The following is a 19,631-nucleotide window of genomic DNA, read 5'->3' on the forward strand; positions in this document are numbered from 1 at the left end:
TCACACCAGCACTTACAACCTCTTGGGCTGGGATTGATGTCAGCCCAGTGCAGACATCTCTAATGAGTGGAGAGAGAGAGAGAGGAAGGAAAGAACATACATTTATGAACATTTTAGCTGAAGCTGCAATATCCCAGACTCCTGAACTCGATTTGCCAGTAAATGTAGCAGAGCCCATCAGTGGGTGATGCTGCACACCCACCCACCCCGTGCTGCAGTGTAATTGCAGTCCCTGTGAGTAGGATGAATGAGGGGTAAATGAATTACAGCAGGACAAGGGATGGGCTTTTGACATCAGGAAGTGCTTGAGATGTTCTCGGGGAAAATCAGGCTGTAATTTTAGCTGGGGTTGAATCAGGACTGACTCTTGAGTCTCTTAGAGCATTTCGAGTAGAATCCCAGGTGGAAGGAGCTCTGTTCTTACAGAGGGAGGGTGAAGGACACCAGCTGTGGCCTCCTCCCAGGTCCCCAGCAGCCACCACGTGGTGACAAAGGAGAGGGGATCACATCCTGAGAAGGTGACATGGTTGTTTGGCTGCACTTGGTGGCGTCACCAACCTAACCCGGAGCAAAAGACACGGAGCTGTTGGAGAGAGGCCAGAGGAGGCCCCGGAGATGCTGGGAGGGCTGGAGCAGCTCTGCTCTGGAGCCAGGCTGGGAGAGTTGGGGTGTTGAGCCTGGAGAAGAGAAGGCTCCAGGGAGACCTGAGAGCACCTTCCAGGGCCTGAAGGGGCTCCAGGAAAGCTGGGGAGGGGCTTGGGACAAGGGCAGGGAGGGCTGGGAGCAGGGGGAAGGGTTTCCAGCTGGCAGAGGGAGCTGGAGCTGAGATGTGAGGGAGAAATTCTGGGCTGTGAGGGTGGGGAGAGCCTGGCCCAGGTTGCCCAGGGAAGCTGTGGCTGCCCCATCCCTGGCAGTGTTGAAGGGCAGGTTGGATGGGGCTTGGAGCAGCCTGGGCTGCTGGGAGGTGTCCCTGCCCATGCAGGGGTGGGCCTGACATTATGGTGGTTGCTTGGAGTTCCTGTTCTTCAGCACTTGGGCATGGACATCAATGTGCTGGCACTTGTGTCATTATTGCTCCCACCACCGTGGGACGTGAGATGCGTGGATGTGATGATACAATTGGTTCCTAAATCCCAGTCTCCCAGGATTTTAATTACTGGTCTGGAACTCGTTGCCTTCGGATGGAGGGGGTCGATAATCCAGCCTGGAACATATTGAGCCACGGTTCTTGCAGCTTCTATTGCTGGATTTAATCATCTTTTGCAAAATTTACAGTGCAACAGAAGGGATCAATACGGAATTTATCCCGTTCCCCTGTAAATATGAGCAGGGAGAGGGAGAAGGTTGCAGGGGCTCTTGCATCATAGCTGGGCTGGATGTGGTAGAGCAGCAGACCAGGACAGAGCCCTGGGGGCAGCTGCCAAGGGTGTGACCCCAAAAAAAACCACCAACCCTGGCACCCTGCTGTCACCTCAGAGGGCTTGGTGTCCCCTCAGGGGGTGGCAGATTCAGCTGTGTTCACTCTGCCACCCCAGCCTGGGACAGAATCCCAGAATCCCAGACTGGTTTGGGTTGGAAAGGACCTCAAAGCCCACCCAGTGCCACCCCTGCATGGGCAGGGACACCTCCAGCAGCCCAGGCTGCTCCAAGCCCCATCCAACCTGCCCTTCAACACTGCCAGGGATGGGGCAGCCACAGCTTCCCTGGGCAACCTGGGCCAGGCTCTCCCCACCCTCACAGCCCAGAATTTCTCCCTCCCATCTCAGCTCCAGCTCCCTCTGCCAGCTGGAAACCCTTCCCCCTGCTCCCAGCCCTCCCTGCCCTTGTCCCAAGCCCCTCCCCAGCTTTCCTGGAGCCCCTTCAGGCCCTGGAAGCTGCTCTCAGCTCTCCCTGCAGCCTTCTCTTCTCCAGGCTCAACACCCCAACTCTCCCAGCCTGGCTCCAGAGCAGAGCTGCTCCAGCCCTCCCAGCATCTCTGGGGCCTCCTCTGGACTTTGAGATGCTCCTCCAGGCCCTGTGTGAGGTCCTGGCATCCTGCTGTCCCTCCTGCCACCCCTGCTGGCAGCAGAGCACCCAGACACCCGCTGCCTTTGCCAGCTCTATCGACAGTTACCCCAAATCTGAAGGAACCCAAGACAAATTGTTAAGAGGAGGGAGTTAATAAAATTTGAAAAATTGAGGCCTGTCACTCTACTAAACTTTTTTCGATCCCGCTGACAGGAACATATTTCCCCAATGAGTGACCTCCTGCAGCTGCCGATGCTGGTGCTGGAGCCACCTGCTATTTATCAAATATGATCAGCCAGGGCCTCCTAATATGAGCAGGGAGGAGCAGGAGGAGGCGTCAGGCCCCCACAGCCCGAGGTGTTGCCCAGGTGTCCATCTCCGAGCTCCAGACAGCTTGTGGGAGGTGACAAATGACCTTCTATTAAGTCTCCCGGAAGGTTGAGGTCCCCTCTGCCAGCGTTCCAGCCAGCTGGAGGGGTGGGAGAGGGCAGGGAGGAGGTGGGGATGGGGAAGGGGGTCAGGCTGAGGAACCCCTCGTCACTTGTACCTTCTATTAAGCAAGCCCAGTGACACCGTTATTTATTGCGGCGTAATATTTTATTGCTGCCGGTGCTGGAGGTTGGAAATCGACCCGTCGGAGGAGTCGGGTTCTATCAATTATTGCAGCAATTAGTCAAGTCGTCAAAGCCATTAACAGGGGGATTAGGCCAATATTGGAGGGCGGTTATTGATAGATCCAGGGGAAGGGGGAAGAGCCAAACAAACCCTCAACCTGCCCGGGAGGTGAGCGCGGGATGAGCCCCGAGGATCTCGGGGCTCGGAGAAGACACAGAACCAGCCCCCCCCTTTCTTCCCTGCACCAACTGGGGGTGGGTTTGGGCTGGGGGGGTCCAGGGGGGACCAGCATCTCTTTAGAAGATATTGAGTGGCCGGTCCCAGCAGTTTATAATCTCACCTGTCTCGATCATATTCTTTGATTTGCCGTGACAAGCTTTGCAACAGAAGAGACTCCGCGTCGGATGTTTATGGAGCACATTTTTCATTCTGTAAGCAAATATAGATCCCCGATGCCAGGGCTGGGGAATGGCTCCTCTCCCTGGCTCCCCCCATGCCGAGGCTCCTCTGCCTTCTTTCATCTAGTGTGATTTGCTGCTGCCTTTGATCGAGCCCCCCCTGGTGCTCCCCTGCCTTCTACAAGCAGAAGCCACCACCTGGTTTGCCCGTGCCAAGGTACCCCGTGGGATGGAGGATGTTCCCTGAGGAACCCAGCTCCCTCCTGTCCTCCTAGTGGGATGGAGGATGTTCCTTGAGGAACCCAGCTGCCTCCCATCTTCCCAGTGGGATGGAGGATGTTCCCTGAGCCCCTGGGATGCTGTAGCAGTGCCCAGGTTCCCATTTTTCACACCATCAGCCTGTCCTGGCAAGGACACCAGCGATGAGCCAGCCCTGCTGAGCAGAGCCAGGCTCTGTCCTCACCAGCCTGCTCCTCAAGGCTTGGGATCTGCTGCAGCTTTGGAACTAGGGGGGGGGTCACCTCCAGCACCACCTTTGAGGGGTTTGAGGCCAGTTTGAAGGTTCATGCTCATAACCTGTGGTGTCTAGTGAGTGGCAGTGAGTCAGAGTGCACCAACATCTGTGCTGGGTCTCTCTACTGTAGAGATACCATCAAACCCCAGAATGGGTTTGGGTTGGAAGGGACCTTAAAGTCATCCAGTTCCAACCCCCCTGCATGGGCAGGGACACCTCCCAGCAGCCCAGGCTGCTCCAAGCCCCATCCAACCTGCCCTTCAACACTGCCAGGGATGGGGCAGCCACAGCTTCCCTGGCCAACCTGGGCCAGGCTCTCCCCACCCTCACAGCCCAGAATTTCTCCCTCACATCTCAGCTCCAGCTCCCTCTGCCAGCTGAAAACCCTTCCCCCTGCTCCCAGCCCTCCCTGCCCTTGTCCCAAGCCCCTCCCCAGCTTTCCTGGAGCCCCTTCAGGCCCTGGAAGGTGCTCTCAGGTCTCCCTGGAGCCTTCTCTTCTCCAGGCTCAACACCCCAACTCTCAGCACTTATCTCCTGAGATACCAAGTCAGAGATCAATCCTGAGAGACCCTGCCTGCATCCCTGGCCATTTCCCTCTCTCCTGATCTCAGACTGCCCTGTCCCAGATTACCAGATACTTCCCATCCCTGCAACTGGGACCAGTTTGACTATGTATGTTCTTCCCCTGTGTGTCCAGGCCAGCAGGACGGGCAGCTCCGCTCCCCCCATGGGAGCTGGTTTCTCCGGGGGTGCCTGCACTCCCTCACTTCACCCTTTGGGGTTCGGTGACTTTCCTTTTTTCAATGAAAGCCCAAAGCAGAGGCTGCCTTTTCCCAGAAGCCACTCTGGTGGCTGAGGGTGGCAGCTGTGGAGCAGACTCCAGCATCTCCAGCCTGGAGCAGCAGAGGCCGGGGGAGCGTGTCCAGTCGAAGCCGTAACGATCCCATGTGGCTCCCACAGGATGAGGAGTGGGTGCTTTTGTGAGGTTCTTCTTTTCTTCTGGTCACCATGTGCTCTCATCCCCCACAGCAGCTCTTCCCTGCCAGGCCAATTGTTTTTAGCAGTGACAATTCCCTTTCCTCCTCCCTGGCCACCCCTCTGTGTGACCGCTGGTTGCACGTTGTCCCTCTCTGATCCAGATACCCTTCAGAGCAAAGGTTAGGAGAGGACACGGGGCAGGAGGGGAGCCACAAGATGTGCTTCCTCCTCCTTCTGCCCCAAGACTCCTCTCTGATCCCCCTCATCTTATTAATTTCTTCCTGCCTTCAGGTGCCAACCCCCTGCAGAAGAACGAGATGGGACACACACCTCTGGATTATGCCCGGGACGGGGAGGTCATGAGCCTCCTGAAAGCTTCAGAGGCTAAGGTGAGCCTGAGATCTGGGTGGCTTTGTCTTTCCTTTTCCACTGCAAGAACAGGGTTAAAAAAGACCCGGAGGGTGGAGGAGCTCCTCAGCACACCTGCTTTTCAGAAGAGGTCTGTGTAAGTCAACAACACGATGCATAAAGGGGAGAAACAAACCACTTCTGAGGTCCTTTTAGCTGCATCCATGGCTCTGTCCCCTCCTCTTCCATGGTGTCATTTCCTCCTCAGCAGTGACCTGCCCAGGACCAGGAATTCTCTTCTGACACTGGCAAAAATATGGGAAAATCAGGGTTGTTACAGAACCACAGAATCAGTCTGGTTGGAAAAGACCTTTCAGATCATCGAATCTAACCATAACCCAGCTCTGCCAACCATGAACCCAACCCTGCCAAGTCCAGTGCTTACACCACGTCCCTTGTCTTTAACTTTATTTTCTGGAATTCCTGGAAGAAGCAGGTGTGGGAATGGGGAGTCCAGTCAGGGGGCTCATGGGGTTCATGCTCTGTGTGTTCACGAGCCCCAGGCTAAGGCAGAAGACACCCATTTCTGCTCTCTGGCTCTGGAATGTTCCTCTCATCCCTCCAGCCTCCCTGCGTCCTCGAGTGGGCTGGAGAGCATCATGTCCCTGTGGTGGATCATGGTTAAGGGGTGTTTTAGAGAGTATTTTATAGGGAGTATTTTTGATGAGGTGTTTCTGGAGTATTTGAGACCCACCTTTGCCATCGTCGTTCCAGAAAAACCCGCAGGACTAAGTAGGTTCACAGGATATTGGGCAGTTTGGGATCTGCAGCCCAGTGTCAAGGGGTTGAGATTCCTGGCCCTGAGCCTTGTTTGAGTAGGACTAAATAATTGTCAGTCCTCTTGGGCATCATCTCTCCAAAAATCCCAGCTCAGGGAGGGTAGGAAGGTTTCCCTGCTGCCCCAGATTAGAAAAGTAGAGGTGGAGGAGGCTGGGTTTGCTCCTGGTTGCAGACTTGTCCTCTGACACGGTGGGTTTGTTTGGAATTTGGATTTGTGTGCTGGACACCTGAGGTGGAGAACTTGCCCCAGTATGGGAGATGGAAGTGATGAAAGCTGAATTTTACTGCATGCAGGAGATGTTGGTGTGAGATCAACCTGCCGGGCAGTCAGAGCTGCTGTCCTGTCTGTGCTCACCTTGGAACATCCCTGCTTGAGCAGGAGTTCAAAGCCACATTCCCAGATACTCAACCTTTCCCCAAGCAGGGAGACCAGGATCTTCCCTCGTGGACTTTCCATCACAGCAAAGGAAACTCTGGCTGGGAAACTCAGAGTGACAGAGTGGTGGGGTTGGCAAGCACCTCTTGAGATCATCCATCCAACCCCCTGTAGAGCAGGGACACCTCCAGCAGATCCCACAGGAACACCTCCAGATAGTTTTGGGATGTCTCCAGAGAAGGAGCCTCCTCAGCCTCTCTGGGCAGCCTGGCCCAGGGCTCTGCCACCCTCACACTCAAGGTGTTTCTCCTCATGTTCCTCCTGTGCTCCAGCTTGTGCACACCTCGTGGTCGCTTGGACAACTCTCCAAGTTTGAAGGAAGAAAAGTTGAGAACAAAACCCACTTGAAATCTTGACAAGAAGGAGGAGGGAGGGGAATTATCTGCCGGGTAAATGGTCCCTGGAGTCCAACCCAGGCGAGGAAACCTGCCCCCAACAGCTGGGAAAGCTGCTCTGCTTGGGTTTTTTTTATGCTTAACTAATAGATGGAGGAGAGGAAGGAAATAGATCTAAAGAGATGTTCCCCATGAAGATGATTGTACTTGTATATAAAACATCAGGCAGGCAGGGCAGAGAGTGATGAATATTCAGCTGGGGGGGAAATGGTGCTCCCGGGGTTGCATCCACCCCAGTCCCCAGGATCCTCCGAGAGTCTTTGAGAATTTATTGCTCCTTTTAATCACTGCTGGGGAATGAATTGGCAGCACTATTACTGGATGGGCACGTCCCATAGATTTTATTTACATATCCCGGTGACAGAATAACAAGGAGTTTTCATATGTATTTTTAATTTATTTTGATTTCCTTTCTTCTTTTCAAAAAACAAACCAAAAAAAAAAACAGAACAGGCAAAAGGATCCGGGGTGGTTTGGCTGGGTTGGATCACAGGGGGCTGGGGCTGAGGGAGCCTGAGCTGCTGCGTGTTGCTGAACAGGCTGGTGAGATTTGGCCAAGCTGTCATGTCTCTGGAGCTGGAAGGAGGGCAGAAACCCCCAGAACTGGTGTCTCTGCTACAGAACTGGAAGAGAAGCAGCCGCAGGATTGATCTCAGCTCTTCCCCATCTTTGCTGTTCAGACCTTCCTTCCCCCAGTGCACTGGGCCCAGGTGTAGAATCTCAAAATGGTTTGGGTGGGAAGGGACCTTAAAGGACATCTAAATGCAACCCCCCTGCATGGGCAGGGCCACCTCCCAGCAGCCCAGGCTGCTCCAAGTCCCATCCAACCTGCCCTTCAACACTGCCAGGGATGGGGCAGCCACAGCTTCCCTGGGCAACCTGGGCCAGGCTCTCCCCACCCTCACAGCCCAGAATTTCTCCCTCACATCTCAGCTCCAGCTCCCTCTGCCAGCTGGAAACCCTTCCCCCTGCTCCCAGCCCTCCCTGCCCTTGTCCCAAGCCCCTCCCCAGCTTTCCTGGAGCCCCTTCAGGCCCTGGAAGGTGCTCTCAGGTCTCCCTGGAGCCTTCTCTTCTCCAGGCTCAACACCCCAACTCTCCCAGCCTGGCTCCAGAGCAGAGCTGCTCCAGCCCTCCCAGCATCTCCGGGGCCTCATCTGAACCCTCTCCAACAGCTCCATCTCCTTACGTTGGGGGCTCCAGAACTGGACACAGTTCTCCAGGTGGGGTCTCACCACAGCCGAGTAGAGTGGGAGTCACATCCATCCAGTGGTCTCTCCAGTGGCCACATCCATGGCTGTGGCAGGATTTGAAGGAGCGAGTTGCCCTTTTTCAGGCTCTCTTTTCTGCCAAGCAGCAGTGGGAGCATCTCCTGAGCTGGAGCTCTCTGCCCTTGGTCACACTGAACCACCTTTGATGGACCTTGGAAAGAAAACAAACATCCAGCCGTGGCTCCAGCATAGCCTGTTTTTTCCATCCAGCACATCCTCAGGTTGTTGCTTTAAGCATATTTTATGGGAAAAAATGTCTCTTTTGGTTGTTTGAGGAGTGTCTGTTCGTGAACCCACACACAGCCCCAGGTGCAGAGTTGGGACAGGACAGTGGAAGCTGATTTTATGCTGCTGATTGTCCTTCTGTGGAGAAACTGCTCCCCAGATCTCCAAAGGCCACAGCTTGCTTCATGTCCCTGACATATCCTGCAGTTCATCATCCCCCTTCCCTTCATCCACCTGATATTATCTCTCCTTGTGTTCTGGAGCCCCCAACATGGAGCTGTTGGAGAGAGTCCAGAGGAGGCCCCGGAGATGCTGGGAGGGCTGGAGCAGCTCTGCTCTGGAGCCAGGCTGGGAGAGTTGGGGTGTTGAGCCTGGAGAAGAGAAGGCTCCAGGGAGACCTGAGAGCACCTTCCAGGGCCTGAAGGGGCTCCAGGAAAGCTGGGGAGGGGCTTGGGACAAGGGCAGGGAGGGCTGGGAGCAGGGGGAAGGGTTTCCAGCTGGCAGAGGGAGCTGGAGCTGAGATGGGAGGGAGAAATTCTGGGCTGTGAGGGTGCGGAGAGCCTGGCCCAGGTTGCCCAGGGAAGCTGTGGCTGCCCCATCCCTGGCAGTGTTGAAGGGCAGGTTGGATGGGGCTTGGAGCAGCCTGGGCTGCTGGGAGGTGTCCCTGCCCATGCAGGGGTGGCACTGGGTGAGCTCTGAGGTCACTTCCCACCCAAACCAGTCTGGAATTCACTCCATGACTCCATAACCTTGTGTGGGATGTAGACTGCTCCAGGCATTATCTCCACCTGCAGAATGATCCCGGGGAAGCAGTGAGTCTCTGGCACTCACAGGGTTCCTGGTGAGCTGAAGGGGGAGGGAAGCAAATCTCCTGAGGAAAGAGCTTTTTCCAGTCCCATCCTGTGTGGGTGTGTTGGCCAAACAATGGTGTCTGACTCGCCCAGTGGACACAGCAAGACACAGTGACACTTCCATCCCCATGGAATGATGCTGGATGTGTGGAGGGTGGGAAAACAAACCCGAGCAAAAGAGTCAAGGCTTTGCCAGCACAGGCAGGCTCAGCCTGGGGTGAGAGCTCAGCAGGCAGTCTGAGCAGGGCTGGTGCTCCCTCTGTCTCCCTTCTCTCGTCCCCCTGCACTCCAGACCCATCCCAGCAGATCCACACATTTCCTCTTCCTTGGGACGGTGCTCCCAAAGCTGCATCTGGGTGTCAGACCCGTGCAGGGCTTGGCAGTCCTGGGAGGAGGTGAAGGACCCTGTGTCCCTACCCCGTGGTCATCTGGTTGCTCCAAAGAGTCTGGTTCCCAAGGTTTTCTTCCCCTCCCGCAGTTCCAGGAGGAGCAGCGCAGGAGGGAGGTGGAGGAGCGGCGGCGGTTCCCGCTGGAGCAGCGGCTGAAGGAGCAGATCATCGGGCAGGAGAGCGCCATCGCCACCGTGGGAGCAGGTAGGGCCTGCCTGCCCTCTGCCCAGGGAGTCACTGAGGGCTGGAAAACACCCTGAGGATCCTCCAGCCCAACCCTTCCCCCAGCCCTGCCAAGGCCACCCCTGCCCCGTGTCCCTCAGCACCATCTCCAGGGCTTGGAAACCCCTCCAGGGATGGGGACTCCCCCCTGCCCTGGGCAGCCTGGGCCAGGCCCTGACAACCCTTGCCAGGAAGGAATTGTTCCCCAGATCCAACCTCAACCTCCCCTGGCACAACTTGAGGCCGTTCCCTCTGGTCCTGTCGCTTGTTCCTGGGGAGCAGAGCCCGACCCCCCTGGCTCCAACCTCCTCTCAGGAGCTGCAGAGCCAGCAGGTCTCCCCTCAGCCTCCTTTGCTCCAGGCTGGACACCCCCAGCTCCCCCAGCTGCTCCTCTTAAGACTTGTGCTCCAGCCCCTTCATAGAATCATGGAATCCCAGACCTGTTTGGGTTGGAAGTGACCTCAAATCCCACCCAGTGCCACCCCTGCATGGGCAGGGACACCTCCCAGCAGCCCAGGCTGCTCCAAGCCCCATCCAACCTGCCCTTCAGCACTGCCAGGGATGGGGCAGCCACAGCTTCCCTGGGCAACCTGGGCCAGGCTCTCCCCACCCTCACAGCCCAGAATTTCTCCCTCACATCTCAGCTCCAGCTCCCTCTGCCAGCTGGAAACCCTTCCCCCTGCTCCCAGCCCTCCCTGCCCTTGTCCCAAGCCCCTCCCCAGCTTTCCCAGGCTTCCATCTTTTCCCAGCTCAGTTGTCCTTCCCTGGACATGCTCCAGCAATGTCTCCTGCTCCAGGGGGAACACGAGTCGTTCCCTCAAGCCCTGATCCAGGGCTCCTTCTGGCAGGTCCCCAAGGTTGGTGGTAGAATCACAGAATCATAGAATGGTTAGAGTTGGAAGGGACCTTAAAGGTCATCAAGTTCCAGCTCTCATGGTGAGGTCCAGCAGGTGTTTCTGGGCTGTGAGGCTCCCAGGAGGGGCTGTGTCAGGTGCAGCAGCACAGAGGACCAGCCAGTGCCCTTTCCCAGGCTCTGGATGAGGTGCCCACAAGCCCTTCAATTCAGAATGATTCCTCTCTAGACTAAACCTCTTGGCTTGAAGGTCAGAGCTGGTCACCCAGAGTTCAGTCCTCAGCTGAACGTGGTGACACTTGAACATGGAGCTCTCTGCTTACGAGACTGTTCATCTTCAGAACATCCCTGCTGAATAATTCAGGAGCAGATTCCTGCAGCTCTGTGCACAGGAGCCCCTCACCCACGGGCTGCTCTGGGGGTTGTTTTCTGCATCCCTTGCAGGTCTGGGGGGGCTTTGTTCCATGGTGAGATTCAAGCAGGTGCTTCAGCCACGCTTTCCTGGCCACAAGTGGTCCATCAGCTCAAAGGCCAGTGGCCTGTGGCTGGTACCAGAGCATCTGAAGCAAGACAGTAGTGAGAGGACCAGGGGGAATGGATTCAAACTGGAAGAGGGGAGATTTAGGTTGGACATCAGGAGGAAATTCTGGGCTGTGAGGGTGGGGAGACCCTGGCCCAGGTTGCCCAGGGAAGCTGTGGCTGCCCCATCCCTGGCAGTGTTGAAGGGCAGGTTGGATGGGGCTTGGAGCAGCCTGGGCTGCTGGGAGGTGTCCCTGCCCATGCAGGGGGGTGGATCTAAATGATCTTGAAGGTCCCTTCCAACTCAAACCAGTTGAGGACTCTATGATCTCTAAGGCACTTGCCTCTAAGTTCTTCCATCCCCCCCTTCCTGCATGTCTTGCCATTCACCCCTGAAGAGAGCAGTAAACCCTTTGGGCAGCAGCACATCCCTGGGACATTCCCATTCCCAGCTGTATCCATGACCCTGGAGAGATGCAGGTGGACACCACCCTCTCTTGCTACACCCAGAAACAGGGGACACTTCCCTGAGAGGCTGCTGCCTTTCCCAGACTGATTTCCTTGCTTTCTGTCTGGGAAGCTGCAGCCCTGTCCTGCCTGTGGAGCTGGGAGATCCTGTGGTGGTTTCTGTCTCTGAGTCCATTACAAACAGTGGGAGCCTGAAATATTTCCTTAGCTGGAGCATTTCAGCAGTTGGAATATTTGTTTAGCTGGTTGTTTTGTTTTCCTTCTCTGAGGCTGCTGAAGCCCCTCATCCCTCCTTCCCCACCTCGGGACCAGTGCCTTTTTCTCCAAGTCTTTTTCCCGCCCTTGGAATTCCAATTTTGCAAAAAAAAAACAACAACAGCCCTAAATTAACTAAACCCAGGGAATAAATGAGGAGCCTGGCCTCTTGTGGCTGTGATGGAAGTGTACAAGCAGCGAGGGCTGGAGGAAAAGGGGCTGGTTTCCTCAGACCAGAGGATGGAGTTGGGGGAAAAGAAGAACCAGGGCAGCTTGGAGACCCTCGGGGCCTGAGCAGAAGCCACAGATTCCAGCTGAGCACGGAGAGTTGCTCCCAAATCGCTTCCTGCTGTTGAGCAGTGGTGAGAGGAAAAGAGTGTCGGGGTGGAGCAGGGGGGACAGTGTCTGCCCAGCAAACACTGGGACCTGTCCCTGCTCCTCTGGCTTTGCTGGTGGTTGGTGCAGTCACCTCGGCTGCAGCAGCACCTGCTGCCACATCTGCTCCATCATCTGCTCCATCATCTGCTCCCAGCCTCCCATTTTCCCTCTTAAAGTAAAGAGAAAAAGGGAGGATAGTCCCAGTTGGTTGCTTTTCCTTGGGACAACCTCAGCACTCGGGAGCAGTTGGTTTGGTGCTGGGCACTAAAACCAGCGTGAGGAACCGACTGGGCTGGGCTCTCGTTTCCCAGTCCAGCACCTCGGGATCCTGTTGCTAGTTCCTCAAACCGTTCCTGCATCCCAGGTCAAATGGGACAGCGCCGGGAAAACCGGGCTGAACTGCCAGCAAGTCCGAAAGCCCCGAGTGGGAGAGGTCTGGTTAACAAAGAGGAGCGGTGGGAAGAGCCGGCAAAGCCAGCACCGCCCCCCTGCCCGGGGCGCCAGCGCCGGCTAATTGGGAGGCTTTGATTAATGGGCAGCGCCTGTTCCCGACACAGGTGGTGCTGCTGCGCATTAAAGTGGCTGCTTTTATGGAGGTTTCTCTTATTGAATTATCGGGAATGTGCTTGATACCCCCGCAGCCTCGGGATATCAGAGCACAAGTAGCGGGAGAGTCTGCGGCCCCTCCTCCCGCTGCTCCCCCTGCCCCGGCCTGGCTGCTTTCCTGCAGGAAGGGGGAACGTGGAGACTTTGTCTCCTTCCCTCTCCCCTTCCCTCCTTCCCACCTTCCCTCCTCTCCTTCCTTCTCTCCTTCCTTCTGCCCTTCTCTCTCTCCTTCCTTCTCTCCTTCCCTCCTTCCCTTCTCTCCTTCCTTCTCCCCTTCTCTCCTTCCTTCTCCCCTTCCCTCCTTCCTTCTCCCCTTCCCTCCTTCCTTCTCTTCTTCCTTCTCCCCTTCCCTCCTTCCTTCTCTTCTTCCTTCTCCCCTTCCCTCCTTCCTTCTCTTCTTCCTTCTGCCCTTCTCTCTCTCCTTCCTTCTGCCCTTCCCTCCTTCCTTCTCTCCTTCCTTCTCCCCTTCTCTCTCTCCTTCCTTCTGCCCTTCTCTCTCTCTCTCCTTCCTTCTGCCCTTCCCTCTTCCCAGCACTCTGGCACTGGTATTTCTTCCATCCCCAGCTGGGTGTCCTGCTTTCCCACGTGCCTCCCACTCCCTGCTCCCCGGAGCAAAGTGGCCTCCAGCTTTGCCAGCTGATCGGGCTCATTTAGAACTGCTGCCTTAATTGAATAATCCCATTGGATCCATCACTGGGGCAGGACCCAAACAGTCTCCTGAGGGGGCTTGGCCTGGGAATACAAAGGGAATGTGCACGGGGGGTTGGGCCACGCAGCCCCAGGTGTGGGGGATGCTCAGGGGGCTGCCAGGAGGAGGGTTGCAGGGAGCAGAGGGAAGAATCCCTACTCCAGGGTTTCCATGGGATCTGTTCCAGCCCTGCTGCTCCCCTTGAAGCAGGACAGGTGGGAAGGTAGATGATGATGGACCCATTGTAGTGGGGCATCTGAGGCTGGAGCAGCTCTGGAGCCAGGCTGGGAGAGTTGGGGTGTTGAGCCTGGAGAAGAGAAGGCTCCAGGGAGACCTGAGAGCACCTTCCAGGGCCTGAAGGGGCTCCAGGAAAGCTGGGGAGGGGCTTGGGACAAGGGCAGGGAGGGCTGGGAGCAGGGGGAAAGGTTTCCAGCTGGCAGAGGGAGCTGGAGTTGAGATGTGAGGGAGAAATTCTGGGCTGTGAGGGTGGGGAGAGCCTGGCCCAGGTTGCCCAGGGAAGCTGTGGCTGCCCCATCCCTGGCAGTGTTGAAGGGCAGGTTGGATGGGGCTTGGAGCAGCCTGGGCTGCTGGGAGGTGTCCCTGCCCATGCAGGAGGATTGGATCTAGATGATCTTTATGGTCCCTTCCAACCCAAACCCTTCCATGATTCTATGGTTCAGACCATGTAGCACTTGTCGTTGCCTGCAAGTCAGGTCAGACTCCTCAAGGAAGCATCTTTGGTCTTAAGGTTCATCTTCTCCCACACCCCAGAGCTGGCCATGGTGGGGCTGGATGAGTGGTTCTTCAGGAATGCGGGATCATGGACGCAGAGCCTGGAGGGAGGAGAGTGATCCCATGGTGGGCACAGACCTGGAGCCATCAACCCCGTGGCACCCTGAGCCCGGGCGGCCCGAGAAACGCCGCCGAATGAATTGATTTGATAAATGGACATTTATTACACTCACAAATTGGCTGAAACCAATTTTGGTCACATCAAGGGCTGATAACTGCGAGGGTATTGATTTGTGTAAAGTAATACAGTGAATTTATCAGTTCAATAGGCAGCTGAAGGGCCTCTCGGAGACCCCGCGCTGCAGCCGCGCTGTTACTGATGGACAAAATCAAGTGAGAGCAACTGCAGCCACGCTGGAAATGGCTCCACAGAAGAAGGCCCAGGTGTCATCATCAGCCTCTTGGCTTGGACATTGGGTCTGAGTGTCTTAATGAAATTTCAGGCCAGCAGCGTGACCTGCCTCCTGTTATTTCTCTATTTCTGCCATCCCTGGAGTCGCAGGAGGAAGGGAACGTGGTTTTCTTGCGTGGATCTCGAGGAGACCGGGCAACGTGACCAGCACGGGATCCTTCTGGTTGGAGAAGAACTTTAAGATCATGGAGTCCAACCAGAACCCAACTCTACCACCTGTTCCCCCAGCCCTGCCAAGGCCACCCCTGCCCTGTGTCCCTCAGCACCATCTCCAGGGCTTGGAAACCCCTCCAGGGATGGGGACTCCCCCCTGCCCTGGGCAGCCTGGGCCAGGCCCTGACAACCCTTGCCAGGAAGGAATTGTTCCCCAGATCCAACCTCAGCCTCCCCTGGCACAACTTGAGGCCGTTCCCTCTGGTCCTGTCACTTGTTCCTGGGGAGCAGAGCCCGACCCCCCCTGGCTCCAACCTCCTCTCAGGAGCTGCAGAGCCAGCAGGTCTCCCCTCAGCCTCCTTTGCTCCAGGCTGGACACCCCCAGCTCCCCCAGCTGCTCCTGCTCGACTTTTAACCTCTGCTGGGTGGGTGCAGACCTCACTCTGGACTTTCCTCACTGAGCTTTTCATCCCTCAAACCATCCCAACCTCCTGCTGTGTCCTAGGATGGCTTTGTTGTCCCTCTTGCTGAAGCTGCACTGGGCCATGACCAACCATGGGGAGGTGCCCTCAGCCATGACCACAAGCCCTGGGGGTTTGGTGGCCCCTCTCTGGTGACAACCAGAATGCTTGAGGTTCCCCAGACCTGACGACCACCAAAGTGAGGTTGGGTGCTCAAACACCTCCTCATTTTAAGGCTGGTTTCAGACCAGGCTTTGCTCCTCCTCGCTGCGGATCCAAGGGCCACCAACGCCTTCCAGCCAGGATCACGCACGGAATCACAACCACTAACTTTTATGGGAGGTTTTTATGGGTTAGTTTATATCCCTGGAGCTGCTCTGAGTGTTTTTCCATAAACTCTGGTCTCCTGCAGCAGAAGAGAAGGGAAAATGATGGCTCTTAACCTCGCTGCCTTCGGACCATTGAACTCACTGACCCCTGCCAGTGGTCACTCCGTGCCCCGAAGCAAAAGTTTATTACCTTTATTATCTTGGCCGAGGTAGCTGCAGGAACTGTGGCCTGTCGTGTTATTCCCCATCTTTTGGTTTTTTTTGCTCCAATCCCCACCCCAGGTCTCTGACATCTTTGCTGCCAGAAACGGGCAGGGAAGGAGCCACGTGCAGCACCAGGAAGGGCACGTGGTGGGATGAGCTTGGGGTTGCTTTCCAGCTTGGGCGTTGGAACTAGATGGTCTTTAAGGTTCCTTCCAATCCAACCATTCCAGGATATGTGCAGGACACAGAATCATGGAATGGTTTGAGTGGGAAGGGACCTTAAATCCCATCCAGTCCCACCCCTGCACGGGCAGGGACACCTCCCAGCAGCCCAGGCTGCTCCAAGCCCCATCCAACCTGCCCTTCAACACTGCCAGGGATGGGGCAGCCACAGCTTCCCTGGGCAACCTGGGCCAGGCTCTCCCCATCCTCACCCTAATCCTCACCAGATCCATCAGTTCCCACCCTACTTGGGTCTCCTCAAACATGGACACAGGCTGGGAGGAGTCCCAGCAACCTCAGTGGCAAATTCCCGCCAGGCTCAGCTGAGCAGCCGGAGGATCCAGCTGCAGGGAATCATGCCCTGGAGCTGCTGCTTTTCCACACCTTCCCAGCACAGCTCCTGCAGGCAGAGGCAGCTGTTCCCCCCGGGCTGGAGGATACAGGATTTGGCTTCTTTTTCTGTGCAAAAAGGGAAGATTTTCACGTGCCACATGGAAATGTTTCTTCAGTGTTTCCCACGTCAGGTCCTGCTCCCAGCAGGAAAACCTCCCACTTGCCACACCAGCCTTTTCTGAGGAACCTTTTTAATTTCCCTGGGCCAGGCAGAGGGTTTTGTGCAGTGACTTCCTTTTTTGGGGTTGGATTTCACAGTCTTCCCATGTCCAAGGTTCCTCTCATGCTCTCTTGCCAGCTCCAGCTTGGAAATAAAACCAAAGCATCCCTGATACCGGCAGGTTCAGCTGAGCCTTGGATCTCCAGATGGTTTCCCTCCATCCTTCATTCTCCTTTGGATTATGTTTCTCCCTCCACTACCTTAAAAATATGAAGGTTTTTGTTCTTGGGCATCTTGTCCATTTCGTGCCCTCCTTTGACTGAACACAAGGTGCCACATCTCTGGTCTCACTGACTCCTGGCAGCTGGTCCGTCTTTGGTGGAGCCTCCCTGTCCTTCAGAGCCAGGCCCAGTTGTCAGTTCATGTCTTTTCTTCCAAAATAATCCCGTGGATAAGCTGGGAGGGCTGAGGTGGGTCTGGCTCCCTCTCCTTCTGAAGGAGGAGCTGGAAGTTCAGCGTGTGGCCGGAACCCTGCATCTCTCCCAGGGCACAAGGTGGGATCTGGGGAGCTCTGGGCTCTGCTCTGGGCTTTGCACCACGTTCTTCTGCCAGAACCAGCTGCCAAGTCGTGTCCAAGCCATGATCCGGAGCCTTTCACGTCCTGTGGTGCCTTCCTGACTCCAGCTCAGTCTGAGTCCATCCCTGGCACTTGGGGAGCAGCACTGGTGGAGCAGAGCAAGCTTGGGTGGAGTTGGCTTAGAATTGCAGAATCATGGAATTATTTTGGTTGGAAAAGACCCTTAAGATTATGAAGACCAACTGTTAACCCAGCACTACCAAGACCACCACTAAACCATTGAATCCCAGACTGGTTTGGGTTGGAAGGGACCTTTGAAGGTCACCCAGCCCCATCCCTGCTGTGATCCTCCCCTGGCCAGCCCCTGGTCACTCCATCCATCCACTGACCATCCAACCATCCATCTTTGATCCATCCATCTACTTTCCATCCATCCATCTATCTCTTTATCTCCTTCTGTTCCTTCTTCCCCCCTCCATCTACTGACCATCCATCCATCCATGTCTCCTTTTCTCCTTCCTTCCCTCCATCCCTCCCTCCACCCATCCATCTCTCCTTCCATCCACCCATCCATCTCTCCTTCCATCCATCCATCCATCCATCCATCCCTCCATCTCTCCTTCCCTCCCTCCCTCCATTCCTCCCTTCCTCCATTCCTCCCTTCCTCCATTCCTCCCTTTCTCCATTCCTTCCTTCCTCCATCCCTCCATCCATCCCTCCATCCCTCCATCCATCCCTCCATCCCTCCATCCATCTCTCCTCCTCTCCTTCCCTCCCTCCATTCCTTCCATCCCTCCACCCACCCATCTACTGATCATCCCTCCATCCATCCATCCCTCCACCCATTCAATCCCTCCCTCCCACTCCCTCCCCTCCTCCCCCCTGTCTCCCTGGCAACGCTCAGTGCACATCCTGGAAAACTTTGCCCAAACCTGCTCTGGGCAGCTCTCCAGATCCATGCTAACCTGATTAGGTGTCTCTGGGGCCTTGGCTGCCTAATCACATTAGATGGCACTAATGGGCGCGGGGACTCGCAGTGGGTAGAGAGCAGTAAAACAGAGTGTGTACTTAGTGATAATTATACTTGCTTTTGTGTCATTGATTTATGTCCCCCCCCCTTTTTCCTCTTCCCTTCCCATGGCTCTGGCCGCAGCCATTCGGAGGAAGGAAAATGGCTGGTACGACGAGGAGCACCCGCTGGTCTTCCTGTTCTTGGGATCTTCTGGAATAGGTAACCTTGGGATGTGGGGAGAGGGGTGGAGAGCAGGGCCCCTCCTCGGGCTCCCCAGCCACCCACGGAGCTGCTCCCAGGCACACAGAATAGAGTCATGGGATGGTTTGGGTTGGAGGGACCTCAAAGCCCACCCAGTGCCACCCCTGCCTGGGCAGGGACACCTCCCAGCAGCCCAGGCTGCTCCAAGCCCCATCCAACCTGCCCTTCAACACTGCCAGGGATGGGGCAGCCACAGCTTCCCTGGGCAACCTGGGCCAGGCTCTCCCCACCCTCACAGCCCAGAATTTCTCCCTCACATCTCAGCTCCAGCTCCCTCTGCCAGTTTAAACCCATTAATTGCCAGTTGAAGGTGGTGTCATCCTTCCAACTGGTCACCCAGCCCATGATCCTATGGGGCAACCACCACCCACACGTGGTCACCTCCTGTGCTGGGGCACACGTCACCTCACACTAAATTATTCCAGGGGACCTTCTGCCCACTGGGTCTCAAAAAAGGAGCATTTTTCACTAGAAAAGTGTTACTTTCACAGCACCGTGGTGATTGGGTGGCGTTTGGGGTGACCTGGGTGCTGGGTCCCGTGGTCCTTGGGAAGATGCTGGGGTTGGAGGGGTTAAGGCCACAGGACACCCCAGGATTCCTGCCTGACCAAATGCTGACTTGAAATGAACTCTGTAGAACTCCACAAAGCTGGATAAAACCAGTAAAAAATAGGGTTTGAGGCTTCATGGCTCCTCTTCTGGCAGGTGTGAAGGCTGAGGGGGTGGATCCTCACTCTCCAGCTCCCAGGGCTTCCCATGGGGTGTTTGCTTCTCTTTTTCTTGTTTTTTTGATAGAATTGTTTGGGTGGGAAGGGACCCAAAAGATCCTTTAATCCTTCTTTTCCAGCCATAAAAATGACTGTGGCAATAAGGAAGCAGAGCAGCCCAAGTTTGTCTTGTGTCAAGTGGGCGTTTCATGATGGATCTTGATCCAAGAGGGGATCTGAAAGCCCAGATATTTGCAAAATAAAGTATCCAACGTATCTTCAGGAGATTCCCACAGCAATTTAAAGGTCCATGCAGCTATAAATATCAATATAAATATCATTATAAATATATAGACAGACCCCCCCCAGGTCTAAGTGAACAGGTAGGTGCTCACACCTTGGACCTGCAACACATGAAGTCAATGAAGCCTGAGCTGAGATGCTGATTTTTGGCAGAGGTTTCACCTTTCCAGAGGCTTCCCAACACCACAGGGCTGAATTCCCATTTTTTTTCCAGCCATTTTTGTGGGCAGCCCAGTAGGTGACCCCGTGGATCTGACCCAGCAATCCCACCCTGCTGGGGGGCAGGGGGGCAGTGTCCTCAGCTGCTTTGGGGTTTGGCTGCTTTGGGGTTTAAACCAGAGATTTTTACAGTGTAGAGCAGGTGGTGGTGGCACATCCAGGCTACTGCTCTG

At 55.8% G+C, this 19,631-nt stretch overlaps 1 protein-coding gene across 1 annotated transcript in view; it reads left to right on the forward strand.

Moving 5' to 3' along the window:
- CLPB (caseinolytic mitochondrial matrix peptidase chaperone subunit B) overlaps positions 1 to 19,631 on the forward strand; it is a gene marked incomplete at its 3' end in the record, with an annotated part of 66,964 nt that overhangs the window by 37,118 nt on the left and 10,215 nt on the right. The window contains exons 6-8 of the mRNA XM_051643722.1: positions 4,804 to 4,901; positions 9,354 to 9,468; positions 18,110 to 18,187. Coding sequence (XP_051499682.1) covers positions 4,804 to 4,901; positions 9,354 to 9,468; positions 18,110 to 18,187 — 291 coding nt within the window. The remainder of the gene's footprint in view (positions 1 to 4,803; positions 4,902 to 9,353; positions 9,469 to 18,109; positions 18,188 to 19,631) is intronic.

The sequence above is a fragment of the Apus apus genome, assembly GCF_020740795.1.
Source record: "Apus apus isolate bApuApu2 chromosome 1 unlocalized genomic scaffold, bApuApu2.pri.cur SUPER_1_unloc_1, whole genome shotgun sequence".
NCBI lineage: Eukaryota > Metazoa > Chordata > Aves > Apodiformes > Apodidae > Apus > Apus apus.